The sequence below is a fragment of the Microtus ochrogaster genome, unplaced genomic scaffold (genome assembly GCF_000317375.1).
Source record: "Microtus ochrogaster isolate Prairie Vole_2 unplaced genomic scaffold, MicOch1.0 UNK3, whole genome shotgun sequence".
Classification (NCBI taxonomy): Eukaryota; Metazoa; Chordata; class Mammalia; order Rodentia; family Cricetidae; genus Microtus; species Microtus ochrogaster.
This window is the reverse complement of record NW_004949101.1, coordinates 16,558,374-16,571,595: the sequence shown is the minus strand read 5'-3', so window position 1 is coordinate 16,571,595 and position 13,222 is coordinate 16,558,374. Positions and strand designations below refer to the sequence as shown.

Below are 13,222 nucleotides of genomic sequence, written 5' to 3'. Positions count from 1 at the left end.
GTGCAGGATGTGCCCGTGAGTCCAGCTGTGGAAGGGGTTCTATGCACAAGATAGTTTCTACAAGCCAGCAAAGATGCAGGTGGAGTGAAGCTGATGGAAGGAAGGAGTTCACATACCTTGACTAGAAAGCTGTTATCACTCTCCTGAGTAACCATGACCACTGAGTCATGCAGCTTTTCATCAAAGTGGACATGGCTCTGGGAACCTTCTGCATCATGGCCTGCTGCAAAGCGGATACTTCGGACTCTGGGCTTGCCTAGGAAGAGGAGGAGAAGGCTCCAGGGGCTGCTGGATTCCCTTACCTCCTTGTTTCCTCCCCATGCCCAGACTGCTCTTAACATAACCCAACCCATAAATTGACGAGGACCCTTCCAGGTAGATACTGTAAATCTTGAGGCTTGGACACTCCCCCCACACACCTCCCTGTGTAGTCTTCTCACAAATGTGCACTCCCCAGCATAAATATAAGATTCAAGGGCTAGCTGATATGACCCCTTCCTTGGAGGGAAAGAGGCTGGCACCTTCCCTACAATCATGCAGTGTTGAGATGGACCCTCCACAATGCCACACTCTTCATCCCTGGCAGTTTTTTGTTCGTGTGTGTGTGTGCGCGCGCATGCGCGCGCGCGTGTCTAAGTTTATGTGTATAATGGCGCGTGTCTAAGTTTATGTGTATAATGTGCAAAGCAAGAAGGCACTGGACTTGCCAGGTGTAGTGGTACAGACCTTTAATTCACTGGGAGGAAGAGGCAGGTGAATCTTTCTATGTTCAAGGCCAGCCAGCACTACATAGTGAAATCCTGTCTCAAAAAACAAAACAAAACAAAAAAACAACAACAAAGACAGCAGATACCTCGGAACTAGATTTACAAGTGGCTCTGAGCTGCCAGATGTGGGTGCTGGAAACTCAACCCAGGTCCTCTGCAAGAGGACTGCTGATCTGAGCCACCTCCCCAGACCCACCAATGCTGTCCTTTCCAGCTTTGTAAGTGTATGAGACAGGCCCAGCCTGAGACTCCTGATAACCCCAACCAACCTGGGGTACGGTGATAAAAACAAGCCCTAGGGAATCTACTTGCAGTGGGAGAAAAGAGGCGTTTAAAACTACACTTCTGAAAAACAAACTAAGCAGCTGACCATTTAGAAGAGGCTACAGCTGCCATTCAGGATCAATGGTACTAGCAGCTAAGAAGCTGAGAAGCCTCCCAGTTCATCCCAGTTTCCCCCTCTGCTAGCGTAGATGAGAGATGTTAGTTAGCTATCACTGTGATGTGTTGAAAGTCCTAAAGCCAGAAAGGTCAGGGATTAAGACATTTTGAGTGGCTGGGAGATAGCCAAGAGCCTGGACATTCAGCCTATGGGGACGAAGGGCATGACCCCAGTCCTCTGTGAAGGTCTTAGCCTCTGATCCAGAGTCATTTTGGTAAGGACCTAGACTGGCACTGGCCTATGTTCTTGAATACTTAGCAGCTAGGAGCCAGTCGGACACAACCACCGTGATCCCTGTAGAGCCCCCATCAACCTAATTCTCAAATCTTATGAGACTTCCTTTGCCTAAAGCCTTCCAGATTCACGCTGAGGTCCTGATCCAGGTCTGTGACATTAACCCAGCCCTACATGTCCTTTAAGACTGCTACCAGTGTGACAGAAGGGCTGCACACGGGAACACAACAGCACACACTTCCACAGAATGGCAAACAAGGAGCAAGCAAGGGGCCCTGCTAGGGCTTGGGGGATCCCCTGGATCCAGGACAAACACTGGCATATTCTGAACAACACTAAGATATACCACATTCAGGGCTGAAACAAGCCCAATATGCAACAATACTCCATCTGCCAGGGGCTACTCCAAGAGCTCATGCAATCTTACAGACCCAGGAAAGCACTTACCTCTGTTGGCTGCAGCCATGGACACCTTCCCTGCCACTGGGCAAGACACACAGCTCCTGCTTGACACTGCCACTCAAGCTCAGCAGCCTGCCATGCTCCAGAGACAGTGGCAGGAACCTGAGGGATGAGGAATAAGGAGAGCAGGAGTCAGGACCGCCTATCAGTTCACGGCTGGTGGGGATCAGAGGGCTCCCTTTGGGAAAGACTTAAACCCTTCTTGCTTTCAGAAAATACAGGGACATCTGCATGACCCTTCTAGTGCACACATGCATGAACACACACACACACACCTCAGCCCTGCCCTGCCTGATACTCTACTAAACTAAGGCTCAACCAGCTAACTTCAGCTGCCAAAGTACCAACACAGGATTCATATATCCAACCTACCTAAGGCTGGCAGGAAAGACAGCTCAGAAAGAAAGGAGGTTTTATTGGAATTTTTCAGAGGCTATTTCTGGCATTGCTGACCCCAAAAGACTGTATTATTTAGGTATACACCCAGTTCAAATGGGTACAGATCAGTCAACAGTAGGCTTAGAAGTGGGCAACAACAGGAGATAACCTCCTATGATTTCATATTCCTACTCGGAGAGTCCATCAGGGCCACATACAGAGCAGAGTCCTATGGAGGGGTGTGCTCCTTTCTGAGCCTGATATTTAGACCCTCCTGACTCATGGAGGCCTCTGGCTCAGCAACCCAAGGGCTGCCTCAGTGCAAAAGCAAGGAGCTGGTGAGACGGACCAGCAGGTAAAGGCACTTGCTGCCAAGTCTGATGACCTGAATTTCATGGCAGAAGAGAAACAACCCCTGCACTTCTCCTCTGGCCTGCACACATATGCTGGCTAGTGCATGTACAAGTATGTACACACACACATGCCGGCCAGTGCATGTGCAAGTATGTACACACACACACACATACAAGCAAATGTAATAAAATAAAAAAGAATAACCATAAGGAATTCTTAAGAAGCCTCTAATGGGTAGGGTAGAGCCCATTTAAACATCAAAAGAATAGTGAGGGCACCTGATAGTACAGATGGAATACACTAACCAGCACGCACACAGAGATTACAGAAAAGGTAGAAAACAATCAAAACAAACCTAACACTCATATGTTACCACTGAGGGCAGCAGCGCAACTCTCTGCTATGGAAACAGGCAATTAAAGAGAAATAATCCAGCCTATATCTTGTACGTGAACTGCCTTCTTTATAGGCAACTTCCTGCTAAGACAATGGATCAAATGCCAAGTCATTCTGCACTCCTAAAGAAACAACCGCCAGAGGCAAGGACACTCAAGATGCTGAACCATGAGACAGAACACAGATGCCCAAGTGGCATTAACAGATGACCCAGTGATCCTAAGGGAGAATGACACAAGATTGCATTGGCAGAGACAGAACATCTCCCCCCACGCACTGTGGGACAGCATTTGTGCCTGCTGTGTCACAGCATCTCTGACAAGGATGACTGACGAAGATGCTTAGAGAAGACCTAACTGAGCCTCTGTGCCCAACTTCTTAACACTAAGAACATGGGATTGTGGAACAAACGAAATAACTGAGCACACAATGAGACCATCCAGAAGGCAGGATATGCCACAGGACAACTGACCTGTTTCTTTCAAACTGCAAGGGGGGGAAAGGGGAGGCTGCTCTAGATATGGAATTGGGCCACAGTCTTTTGTTTGTTTGCAAATAAAGCTTCATTGGGTCACAGTCTCTCTTGATCATTTGCATGTCATTTGTGACAGCTTTTGCACTAAAACAAAACTACTTGAATAGTTGTGACAGAGACCATATGGCCTACACAATCTAAAATGTCTCTCTATCATCCTGTGTTAGATTAACATACAGTAAGGCACCAAGAAGGCAGAACAATTCTACAAGAAAACCGACCCTTTTCAGCTCATTAGCTACAAGAAATGGTGGAAGGGATTTCTAACTCCCTATTAAAGGAAGACATCTGGGGGCTGAATGGCTCAGCTGTTAAACATACTGTTTCTGTAGAGGACCTGAGTTCAAGTCCTAGAACCCATGTCAGACAGTTCACAACTACCAGTAACTCCAACTCCAGGGAATCTGAAAACCTCTTCTGGCCTCCCCTGACACCCACATTCACGAGTACACACCCCCACTGAGATACATACATACCATCAAAACTGAAATAAACCTAGGAGGCTGGACATTGGGAAGCTGAATGTGGTGGCGGCATGGCTTTAATCTCAGTACTTAGAAGGCAGAGGCAGGTGTGAGTCTGAGGCAAGCCTGTCTACAGAGCGAGATGCTATTAAGAGAGAGAGAGACAGAGAGAGAGAGAGAGAGAGAGAGAGAGAGAGAGAGAGAGAAACAAGTGGGAACCTGGAGATGTAACTCAATAGTAGAGTGCCTGCTTAGCATGTGGCACGGCCCCAGCACTGCATAACTTTAATTAAAAGCCATAAGGGCTGGAACAACGGTTAAGAGCACTTGTTGCTCTTACAGAGGCCCAGGGCTTCAGCTCCCAGCACCCACACAGCAACTCAAAACCAGGACACTGCTGTCCTTCTGATCGCCTCAGCTACATAGAAAGCTTAACGCCAGTCTGAAACGCTGATTTCACTTGGTGAGGTAGTAGAATTGTACCATAAATGCATGTCCATATTTTTCAGAGAAGCACACTGAAGTGTTTAGAGATGAGTGACCCAGGAATGACCTTGGACAGTCCAGAGACTGAAGAGAAACCACAGGGTAGCTTTGTAGCAGTGGGTGGGCCTGTCCAGGGCGTGAACTCAAGGTCCCCTGTGTACTGTGCAGTCCTGGGAATCACTGGGAATGGAGTTGGCCTTTCTTTCTTCTCCACTGTCTATTGCCAGACAAGCCCACCCAGACCCCCACCATGGCTAGGTGTTCACAGCTTGGGTCTCAGGACAGCCCTGGTAGAAGAGGCCTGGAGAGATGAATGGAGTCCAAGATTCCACACTCTGGAATGCAGAAGCGGACAGAACAGGAATAGTCACCATCAACCCCCCTCACAGAAGCTAGTTCCCAGGCCCTGGAATGACGAAGAGAGGCAAGCTATGCCCCACTCACCTCTGATGAGGGTAGCTTGTGGTCAGCTTGCCTCCAGGGAGCCTAGCCTTAGAGAAGAGTTGACTCCTATTAACTTCCAGCCACTTCCTACAGTTGTAGATTCCAGGCAGTGACAAATGACCAGGGTGTCTGGCCTTCTCACTTAGGTGGCTGTTCCAGACACATGTCTGCAGCCCAGGGACAGCCACAGTCCGGTGTCTGCAAGGTTCCCCTTATCTCAAGACACTTCCTAGAGATGTGGGTGAAACCTGACCAGCGAAGGCTCCCCTGAGCCCTTCTAACCAAACAGTCTGACCTGGAGTAGTACCAGTCTACCTCTGCCAGGCTCTCAGCCAGAAATTCCCCAACTCCCATCTACACCTAAGCTCAGCCCAGCATCTTCTTTTTAGGAAAGCAATACACACACCACTCCAAATGCCAGGGAAGGCCTGACAGCTCCCCCTCTCAATCTCTGAGCACTGGTTTTCAAAGCTTCCTACTGTAAAGGGCAGCGATTGTAGGTTTGCAGAATGTCCCCGGCATCCATCAGAAAAGAAGGTGAATTCAATTTACACTAGTTAATTGAATTAATGAATGACACCCCGAGAGAAACACCACTAGGACAGACACGGTGTGAGCAGGGCCAGTGACTCTCAGGAAGGTCTCACTCTAGACAACAGCCTCCTCCCCAAACTGAGGTTTCCTTCCACCGTTCATCTGGAGGGTTACGACAGTCAGTTAGTTCCCTGCCCATGCCTACCCTGTGATGAGCAAACAGCTGAAAGCAAGATCTCCATTTCCTGCAGTTGCCAGAACTTGAAGGAGCCATCACCCAGGAACTGCCTGTGACCTTAGGAACCGGAAGGCAAGTAACTGCAGGGACCCACAAGAGCCTGGAAAAACCAAACCTCCTTTCACAACAGACAACCTGGCAGTGGCTGCCCCGTGGGAGTGACACTCATCCACACAAACTCCTCATTAGATGCAGGAAAAGAGGCCACTGGGCCTCCCCCACTGTAGGCCTGTCCACAGGGAACTGCTAAGCCACCTCACAACTCCGAGCCTTGCCCTACCTCCAGCGGCACCTGTGCTAGTAGCCACATTCCCACTGTCACCCAAACCACACAGATCCCAGCCCCCCAGGGGTGGCAGTCGATCAAATGCAGATTCCGCCCTCGCTGGCTGTAGAGATGAGCCTTTTTATTTCTTGGATAGAGGGTAAGCAATGGCTTGTTCATCCAGGGCTTGGTGCCACTGTGCCTAAAACACTGAAAAAATGCCCCACCCCCTGTTCGCCTACCTCAACCCCTAACCACTGCAAACACGAAGGCCTGAAGGCCTGGTTCCTAGAGCAAAGGCAGCTTCACTGGAAGAAAGGCACCGGAAAACCAGCACTTCTGGTCACTCCTGGAGGAGCCCACAGGGAGTTCAGCTTCTCTGAAACTAGCTGAAAGGTTAAAAGGGGCATCTCTTCCTTCCCTTCTTCCCTTCCCTGGGCAGCCAAGTTCCCAGACTATGGAGAAGACTGCTGAGCCTTTCCTACTTTAGCCCCCTCATCTGGCAAAGCGGATGATGCCCCTGTCCTTAGATGAATGTCAACAAATCAGGAGTGAGAGGAGTGAAAACTGGGTATGGCAGCAGGCAAACCTGGGAAGCAGAGGCAGGAAGATCAGGAGTTCCAGGTTATCGTTGGCTACGTAGTAATTTTGAGGACAGCCTGCACTATATGAGACAACATTTCTACGTAAACAGACAAACAAATAAATAATAAAAAACATATCAATCAGGAGTGATATCCTGGGCAGTTGCAGGATGAGGAAGAAAAAAGCTGAGGCCTTGGGGGATGCTTTCGGATGCTCCTAGGGAAACTGGAATAACAGAAAACCTAGGCCGAGGAAGGCTGCTTTGAGGCTACTTTTCCCAAGAACTAGCATGTGGGTCAACAGCTGGATGGTTACAGAAAAACCCAGGGTCCTTAGCACCAAAAGGCCTTGCCTGAATCCAGTCCTGGCTGCAACTCCAGGCTGCCCTGATCTAGCGCTCAAGCCCCAAGCTAAGCACCAAAGATGGTCTATCCATGGCAAAGTGGAACTCCTGAACTGTGACTCTCTCCCTCCTGAACACATACCTCTTCATCCAGAGGCAGGGCCCAGTTCCAGCTTGTCCTGTGCTGTGTAGCCCAAACCTTTTAGAGCCCTCCTCTCTCAACCATTCTTCAATTATCAACTCAACAGGGGCCTTTCTCTATCCCAGACCAGAAAACAACCTTCTATTCCTCCTCCTACTTCCTCTCTTACACCCATCCTGGGACCAAGTCACAGCTCAATCAGCCCAGTAGAAGCACCTACCCTGCCTCCCCTTAAAGCTCAAAAAACAACACCCATTGGAATCTCAGACAGAGACCTCCATGGAGGCCAAATGTAGAAGCAATCTTCCATCAATCCAGCCTTGACCTATCTTCGAATCCTCCTTCCCCAAAGCCACAGATGCGAGGTCAGTATGGGTGTTCCGTTTTCTGTCGCACACAGTGGAGGGAACGGTTGACCTGTAAAAAGGGTGTTCCCATGCCTCCTGTCTACCAACAAGTGCTGCCCTCCTCTGCCTAGCTTCCTCTTCCCACATTCCCCCTGCACTCTGCCAGAAGACGGTGTTTGGATCCCTCTGGCCTCTATACTGACTGTTCCACCCGAGAAGCAGAGGCCAGGGGATGACAGTTGCTCTCGATCTCCCTCCCACCTACCACCCACCCACCCACCCACCCACGACACTCCCAGGTGCAGAGCAATGCCCCATCTCCGCATCACACCGCCAAGATTAAAGAGGAAAAACTCAAGCTGTCCAATGGAGTCCTGTTCACTAACAAGAGCACTGGTCCAGAACCTAATTCAAACCATTTCTGAGAGACTCTGGGGAGGCTATGGATCTGGCTCTGTGTCTTTTCGTACCGCCATCGCTGTGGGTGTGGCACTCCCCAACCCACTATGATTGTCTTCTCGGGGGACAAGAGCAGTAGGACGGGCCTCAGACGTACCCATACCGAGCGATAGGCCGGGGTTCGGTCTGTCTGAGATAATGCCCTGCGCTCTGAGTCGCCAGGCTGACGCAGGAGTCTACAGAGCCGACAATTCCCAATATCAACATCCTCCTCAGGATCGTGCCCAGGCACCGGCGGCTCAGTGGTTACTCTTCCAAGGTCACACAGAGATGTGGGGACCGGGTGGGAAGGGGACGCCAGACCCAATTACGCCCCCGCCCTCAGATATCACTTGTACCCCAACAGCTAACCGTCATATCTGCCCAGGACCCCACATCCCCCACCCCATCCCGCTCCTGCAGAGTTCCCCAAGCTAGAAAGCAGAGCCTCCAGCTCCAGCACAGAGGGGGACCTCAGATCCCAGGGCCGACTCTGGTGCACTAGGTGGAGCCGGGAGGGCCTATCTCACCTTGCGGGAGAGCCCCGCGGCCAGGCGGGCAGGAACGACCGCGGAGACAGCGGCAGCAGCAGCGAACCAGACTCTAGAGCGCGAGGAAGAGCCCCGCGCCGCAGCAGCCCCGCGCCACGCCTTCTCCTCCTTCATTGGCTTGGGGGCGGGGAGGGGCGGGGCTATGGCACTTCAGACCAATGAGCTGGCTCTGAGAGAAGCCAATGAGCAACGAGCTTTCATGTCACGTGGGCGCGGAGCCTGCGCCCCACGAGTCGGCGTCACCCTAGCCTCACGAGCACTGGCGGTGAACCCGGCGGCAGCTGGGAACCGCTGGTGGAAGCCGACCGGAGCGGCCTTCCCTTGCGAGGCTTCCCAGCTACAACAGTTTTGTCTAAGAGCTAAGCAACCATCTTTCCCACTCGACTGAATCGGGATTTCGGTGTCTTCCCTTCCCACCCCATTCCAGATAAACAAGAGAACAAAGAAGGCATGCGGCGTGGGAGTGGGGGAGGGAGCCTATGCGGGCGCCCCCGGGGACAGGAGCTTCTGCTCTCGGTCTCCAAGGAGGCGGTCGCTATGGCAGCGGGATGCGCCTCGACCCACCCTACAGGGTGTGGGCGTCTACATAGAGCACGTTGGTAAGAGATGCAGCAAAGGTTTAGGATTTTTGCCACAGGCCCACCTGTCGGTGCGTGAATGTCTCTACCCTTAGATACAATGACTAGGACAGGTGACTTAAAAGTGCCGAAGAAGCAGTCCAGAACACACAGGTTCCTTTCTTCCAATTTAACTAGTTGAGATAGGTCTTGGACCAATGAGAGCTTGTTTGATTTTCCTATAGTCAGTGGTCCCTGCCTTTGAAGAGTCCGCAGGTCCCGGCTCTCCCTGTCCCTTTATGTCCCTCAACCTGACTCCTGTTTTTCTCATGGAGTCCTTGCCTTGTTTCAGAGGGCCCATGGCTTCCCTGCTGTCTCCAGCAGCGCTCTCAAACTTTTATCAGTGTTTTGGGTGGTACGTACTGTTGAGAAAATGCTGTCCTCCAGCGCGGACATTGAGAACTTTTCATTCTAATTCCAGCCTATTCAACCCCCACTCCTACCTTCCCGTGAGCCTGCTCGTGTATTCCATATTTGCTCTTTACCAAGTCAGCAGAGTGTCCAAAGTAGTCTGGCGGGCCATCACGCCAGGCAAAAGTAGCCTGCAGATTTATAACCTTCAGAGGCTTTCATCACTGTTCCTCCCGTCTGTTTGCCCCTCGTCCTACTTCTTCACAAAGGATTCTGATTTCCGGTCTTCTTTTGAAATATCAGATCTAACAATATATACTCACACGCACATTCCAGATTGAGGTCGTGGTTTCTGCCTCTTGGGAAGACATCAGTTTACCATAGTTTCCTCTGAACCCTGTTTCTCGGATTTACTGCTTAGGTTTGTGTTGACTTTCAGTTTCGTGATGCCCTTTCTCTCCTGCTACCTTTTATTTGAATTTCATCTCTTGCTGAGAAACACGGACTAGTTGCTAACGTTCACTGCCTGGGACCATTTTCTAATTGCCAACTCCCTTTAATGTATTGCCTGGATTTGTAAGATGAGCAAGTTACTGCGTTCCGCTGCGCCTAGTGCAAGGCACCCACAGCTTACTCTGGGAACACCACACAAAAAGAACTATAGTTTCCTGCTCTTGACACGCTCCCCACAGTTCCAGACTCTGAGCGGCTTGGCTACCTGGGAAAACCTGTGAAATGGAGCTGCCTGTACTAGGGCATGCTGCATGCTTCCAGAAAAGGCCGCTGATGGTTCTGGAAGTAAGACTTTGGATGCCACGAGAACACCAGGTTAGAAGTTATATGACTGCTTCATTGCTTCTCAGTGGGCCTGTGCACCAAGAAGAAAGTATGCCAACATCATAAATGCCCAGCCTGTAAGATTCCTGTGTCCAGAGCCTTACCCAAAGCTAGAATACCAGGCTCTATGGAGTTGGGGGCAGTATATGAGAAGGAGAAAACAGCTCCAAGTTAGGAAAACATACAGGGTACATGGAAAATTCCACTTTCGCTCCAGTGTACTCTGAACTTTATTGATTAAAAAATTAAACTATAATCAATCTCCTGAAAATATCTAACAAAGTCGATAGATGCTTGAGGGCTAGAGACGGCTCAGTAGTTATGAGAATTTGCTGCTCATACAACCAGGATTTGAGGCAGGTAGAGTGTGGTGGCGCACGCCTTTAGTCTCAGCACCGGGGAAGCAGAGACATGTGGATCGCTCTGAGTTTGAGGCCAGCCTGATCTATAAAGAACATTCAGAGCTGTTGCACAGAGAAATTCTGTCTCAGAAAACAAACAAACAAGCCCAACCGGGATTTGGTTCCCAGCACCTACAGCCACAACTGTCTGTAACTCCATTTCCAGGAGATCTGATGCCATCTTCTGGTTTTCATGGACTCTGCACACAATGTGGCATACAATGTGGGCAAGCTCATGCACACACATATACATATAAATAAAAATAAATGTTTGATAGATGATATATATATATATATATATCAGCATTTGTGATGTGCCCAAATGGAAATGAATTCAAATATATATTGAAGATAAAATAAACTAATTTCACTATATTTATACAGTCATATCAGTGACAAAGAACATGCTGAATACATGCAACAATAGGGATGATTCTGTAAGACAATTTTGAGCAAAAGATACCAGACACACACAAAATTAGTGTATGTGCTTGTGTTTTAGTTTGCTTCTTTTGGTGAGCTCATGTATGTATTTCTCTTGACTATATATCTAGGATTTGTGGTACACAGCTTGTAGAACTTTGTGAAGCGCTACTTAGCTAGCATGAATTTGTCACATTCCCTTTCACATATGTTTCCAATAAGGGTGGGCCACAGCAGACATTTTTGCATGAGACTTGAAGACTGGAAGAAAAATAGCATCAATATAGAATTTGACATTTGCAAGCTCCAAGCAAGGGATTTGTCACCCACACACTCTATTGCTCTGCTGACTTACCTCACTGACATGGAGCAGCAGCTGTGCCCACGAGGACTCTGTGCTTCTTTATCTCCCTTCAAAGTCTCTGACTCCTGGGTCAGATGACGAAGTGGGCCTGCTGCTTCTGCAGTTCACCGTCCAGAAGACTGAGGAAAATGAGAGCTGGCGTGAGTTCCACTTTGTTCAAGAGCTTTCGCTCATGGATTCCACTGTGCTCCACTTTATGTCCCTCTTCCCAGCTCCTAATCTGTGGGCTTGAAACCCCACCATAGATACAAAAACATGGACTTTACTGGGGACAGGTACCATCTTACCTAGAATCCCCACTACTTGGGAGGATGAGGCATGAGTTCCAGGCTAACCAGGGCTAAACAGTAAAACCATGTCTCAATATAAATAAACAAACAGATTTGTTTTGGGAGGGGTGGGATGCAAAGAAATAAAATATAAAAAGTAAAAACAAATTTCTTCTGTTTTTCTGATGGGACCCTAACATAAAATATAGCCATCTGTTTGTAGGAAATCCCCAAACTGTTATCTGAAATGAAACTCCAATTAGCATGGTAAAAGAGCCAGTGGCTTCATAGCCTCATCAATGGAAAAAAAAATGGCAATTTATTTCTTGAAAACACTGCACAGTACAAGAGAACAAAGGAAGGTCACAGGTTACCAGTGTTTGCCTCTGCTATGAGCCAGCCTGGCCTTTTAGGAAACAATGTCATAGTATCATCACCAGAGATACAATCATTTATTTTGTTAGAGGCACAGTCTATGGCTGGCTTGGGGCTTGCTATATAGACCAGGCTGGCCTCAAATTTGTGGCAGTCATTATGCCTCAGTCTCCAGAGTGCCAGGATTACAGGCAAGTGCCACCACACCCAGCATACAACACTCTTTAACCTAGCAACCCAGTTATAAAATGTATCATCCAGGTAACCCCTTACACAATACTGCTGCCAGGTATGCTATTGTTATTGCAATACTATTATTAATAAAGATAGGAAGTAAGTATCCAAGTATAGGATGGATTCAACAATAGAATTTTATGTAGCTAAAAAGAGGAGATTTTCAACAGAGCAACATGGAAGAATCTTGTAGAAGTCAGAGTTCTCCAGAAAAGCAGAACTGTTTGAAGTCAGCACAAAAGCAGAACTGAAAGAAAGGGCCTGAGTGATTCTTTTGGTATAAGGAGTTGGCTCGCACGATTACAGTAACTGGTGAGCCCTCTGGTCACAGGGTGACTTGATAGAGAGGTACGGGAGGGTGAATGATCCATTCGGATCCTGTGTAGGTTCTGAGGCTTGAAAATGAGGAGAGCTGATGGGGTAGTTCTGGAACAAAGGCCGTTAGGCTTGGGCTCAAGACTCAGCAAGAGCAGTGTTGCTGTCTGAGTCTGAAGAGAAAGATGGGTGGAGCTGAGGTGCCAGTGCAAAAGCCGCTGGGCTGTAGGAATTCTCTCATATCTAAGGGACGATCAGCCTTAGTGTTCTACTCAAGTACTTCAACTGATTGGGTGAGGCCAGCCTACCTGCAGAAGACAGGGCAATCTGCTTCTCTCCACTAATGTCCCAGAATGCTCTCACAGAGCACTGAGAACAAGGCTGATTAAGTAACTGGATGCCCTGTGGCCCAGTTAAATTTGTTCATAAAATTAATCCCCACAGGGCTGGAGAGATGGCTGAGTGGTTAAGAGCATTGCCTGCTCTTCCTAAGGTTCTGAGTTCAATTCCCGGCAGCCACATGGTGGCTCACAAACATCTGTAATGAAGTCTGGTGCCCTCTTCTGGCCTGCAGACATACACACAGACAGAATATTCTATACATAATAAATAAATAAATATTTATTAAAAA

General features: G+C 48.8%; 1 protein-coding gene across 2 annotated transcripts in view; it reads right to left on the bottom strand.

Annotated features, from left to right (window-relative positions):
- The window catches only part of CUNH20orf27 (chromosome unknown C20orf27 homolog), a 14,079-nt gene extending 5,592 nt beyond the window's left edge, over positions 1-8,487 (bottom strand). Inside the window, exons 1-3 of one of the 2 annotated variants that reach the window (XM_005365587.3) lie at positions 8,385-8,487; positions 1,891-2,007; positions 117-256 (exon numbers count right to left, since the gene is read on the bottom strand). In XM_005365587.3, the coding sequence (XP_005365644.1) occupies positions 117-256; positions 1,891-1,909 (159 nt within the window). In that variant the 5' untranslated portion in view covers positions 1,910-2,007; positions 8,385-8,487. The remainder of the gene's footprint in view (positions 1-116; positions 257-1,890; positions 2,008-8,384) is intronic. The other variant, XM_005365588.3, reaches the window with a different exon arrangement.
- Positions 8,488-13,222: the final 4,735 nt, after the last annotated feature.